At 42.3% G+C, this 3,508-nt stretch overlaps 1 protein-coding gene across 1 annotated transcript; it reads left to right on the top strand.

The window, feature by feature from the left end:
• Positions 1-245: 245 nt before the first annotated feature.
• LOC102496547 (zinc finger protein 551) lies at positions 246-1,834 on the top strand. Its single transcript, XM_014583536.2, is given in 2 exon segments — positions 246-795; positions 798-1,834. Coding segments are annotated over 2 exon segments (999 nt in total). The 5' UTR covers positions 246-446; the 3' UTR covers positions 1,448-1,834.
• The last annotated feature ends 1,674 nt before the right edge of the window (positions 1,835-3,508 follow it).

Genomic DNA, 3,508 nt, shown 5'->3' with positions numbered 1-3,508 from the left:
ATCTCTGTAAGGTGTGTGTCCCAGTCTTGTTGAAAGACATTTTGCACCAGTCTGATCACCAAACATACTTTGTGCATAAATCATGCTTGGGTGACACAAGTGTAAGAGATTTTAGTGCAAATCTTCACCAGCATCAGAACAGTTACATTGGAGAAAATCTCTGGCAAAGGAATGTGGACAGGGGTTCATTTGTGATGAGCTGCAGATTCTATGTGTGAGTGAATCCCTTTGTACATAGAGAGGATCGTGAGGACTTCCCAGCCACCATGGGCTTTCTTCAACACCAGGCTACTCCCAATGGTAAGAAGCCACACAGTAGCAGCACCAAGTGTGGGCAGCCATTGTGCAGTGGAAAAACTCATTACAAGTGAAGTGAATGCAGAAAAGCTTCAAGCCACAAACAAGCACTTGTTCAACATCAGAGTGTTGCTCTGGAGAAGAGCTTTATGAATGTAGCAAATGTGAAAAATCCTTTACCTGCAAGTATACACTTGTTCAGCACCAGCAAATTCATACTAGACAAAGGACATATGAGTGTAATGAATATGAAGAGTCCTTTAGCTACGAGTCCAACCTCATTGAACACCGGAGAGTTCACACTGGAGAAAGGCCTTATGAATGCAGTGAACATGGGGTCTTTTATTCACAAATCTGAGCTCATTCACCAACAGAGACATTATATTGGAGAAATACATTATGAGTGTGGTGAATGTGGAAAATCCTTTAGCTGTAAGTCTAACCTCATTGAACATCAGAGAGTTCACACTGGGGAAAGGTCTTATGAGTGCAGCGAGTGTAGGAATCCTTTAGACAAAGGTCTAGCCTCTTTCGACACCAGAGAGATCACACTGGAGAAAAGCCTTATGAGTGCTGTGACTGTGGAAAATCTTTTAGACAGCTCTTCAGTCTTATTCGACACAGGAGAGTTCACACTGGAGAAATGTCTTATCCATGTAGTGATTGTGGTAAAGCCTTTAGCTGCAAATCTGAACTCATTCAACACCGGAGAATTCACAGTGGAGAAAGACCTTATGAATGCAACAAATGTGGGAAGTCTTTCAGACAATTCTCTAACTTTATACGACACCAGAGTGTTCGCACTGGTGGTAGGCCTTATGAGTGCAACAAATGTGAGAAATCCTTTAGCCGCAAATTTATTCTGATAGAACACCAGAGAGTTCACACTGGAGAAAGACCATGTGAGTACAATGAATGTGGAAAATCCTTTACCCGCAATTCTGACCTCATTCAACATAGGAGAATTCATACTGGCTTAAGACCTTATGAGTGTAGTGAATGTGGAAAATCCTTTAGACAATGCTCTGGCCTCATTCAACACCAGAGAGTCCATGCTGGAGAAAGGCCTTATGAGTGTGATATATGTGGAAGATCCTTCAGCCAAAGTGCTAGCCTCATTCAACATCAGAGAGTTCACAAGACCTTATGAGTGTCCTGAATGTGGGAAATCCTTTAGCCAAAGCTCTAGTCTCATTCAGCACCAAAGAGGACACACTGCATGGAGAAAGACCTTATGAGTGCAGCTAATGTGGGAAACCCTTTTCCCACAGATCTGACCTCATTCAGCATCAAAGAGTTCACACTGGAGAAAAGCCTTATGAATGCAATGAATGTGGGAAATCCTTTAGCCGCAAATCTAACCTCATTCGACACCAAAGAGTTCATATGGAAGAAAGACCTTAAGTGTGTACTGATGAATGTACTGATTCTTTACTAAGTATCTAACAGTGATGAAGACTGTATGGGATACATCTACATTAAAAAAAATTATTCAGGGACCAGCAGCTGGTGTAGTGGTTACATTGCTGGACTCACACATGGCCGGCCATGGTTCCAGCCCAACCTGGCAGTTTGAATCTCACACCAGGTTCATATGTGTGCATGTCCAAAATTTCAAGAAGAGAATGGAGGGGAAGGGGTTGCAGTGTGGTCATCCCCCTTAGGGGTGATTTCTAGTTTACTCTCTCTCTGTCTCTTCAGTGAGCATACATGCCCTAGAGTAAAAATCTCTCTCTAAAATAAAAAGGAAAGGAAATTCATCTGAACATCCATAATGGGAGAATTTAAATAAATTTCAGTTACATGGGAAGCTTTGGGGAAATTCATTGTAGTTTCTAATGTGCCCAGGGCTATAGCCTGATTTATGTCATTTGCCAGTTTCTGTGGTAGAAACCATTTTACCTCTCCCACTTGGCAGGCCCACATCACATGGCATGAGTCACTCCCCATTGTGATCAGAGAAGCAAACCTCTGTACCCCCTTCCATTTGGGGAAAATTATAAATAGTTTGAGTCCTTAGTGGGTCCTTACTTCCTTCTGTCTGACTTTATGGAATGGACTTGATCTAGTTTTGGCCCAGAGGATTGGATCTGAGTTGTGCTGTTAGCTTGCTAATAAGGATTACCATTTTCAGGGACATTGTTGATCTCATATGCTTGTGATAAGTTCTTCCAGGTTGTAGTGCCCAGAAACTACTTTCTGTACAGTGCTCTGGTTTCTGATGTTCTTGTTCATTGAGGTGACTTATAAGCAGAATGGTGATGTCAGCATAAAGGGATGAACAGATTTTGTGGAGTTTCCAAATTCTGTACTTCAGAGAGGACAGTATTTATGATGTTAGAAAATTTGCATTGCCACCCAACACCTCAATGGAAACACTGCTGAGTTTCATATTCCTAATTTGTGACTTGGTGCCAGAATTTTTCTGAGATCAGAAGTTACAATGAAAAGAGTGTTTTGTGGTTTGATGGCTGAAGCAGCATCTTTTACAGCTGAATCTCTTTCAGCTTCAGTGCAAAAGTGGCATGCACAGTGCTAGGTCAGGTGGTGCTACCTGGTGAGGAGCTGCAGCTGCTGCTGGAACAGGAAGACTTGGGATGCCCTGGTGGTGCAAGGGAGGGACTGTTATGTTTGAATCCTGGTGCATGTGTGTACACAGATGCACATAGGGCCTGCGGCACTGTGGGACTGCCTGCTGGTTATCAAATGCAGTAGCCTCAGTCTTAAGGAACCCACCAGCAGCAGCAGTGGTGGTGTTTACTGAATGGGCTTGCAGCAAAAGCAGTATGTTCTAGTGAAAGGAGACGACATGTTTGGTAAAGTGACACCTAAATCTGGAGATATAATCAAAGATGGGTTGGAGGAAGTGAGCCAGCTTCTTTGTCTTTTTTTTTTTTTTTTGCATATATACAGAACTTAAAATAGAGAGTCAACAAATGGCATAATGGTTAAGGCAGCTAGATCCCAAATGGTTCCATGAGTCCCAGATTCGGTGGCTTGAAAAACACGGGCATGTATGCCCAAGATCCCAAGAGAAGAATGTGAAATAGCCAGCGCCCATGGGGAGTGCTTTCTTACTTTTCTTTCTCTCTAGTAAGTACTCAAACTCTCTAGAAAACAAACAAACCCACAAATATGCTCTTATTCACAAATCCTTTGATGAAAAAACAAGTTTTTGTTGTTGTTTGTTTGTTTGTTTTTTAGTGTTCTC

Source organism: Tupaia chinensis, unplaced genomic scaffold, assembly GCF_000334495.1.
Source record: "Tupaia chinensis unplaced genomic scaffold, TupChi_1.0 Scaffold144336_1, whole genome shotgun sequence".
Classification (NCBI taxonomy): domain Eukaryota; kingdom Metazoa; phylum Chordata; class Mammalia; order Scandentia; family Tupaiidae; genus Tupaia; species Tupaia belangeri.
The sequence above is the reverse complement of the archived record's forward strand: the minus strand, read 5'-3'. Positions and strand labels throughout refer to the sequence as shown.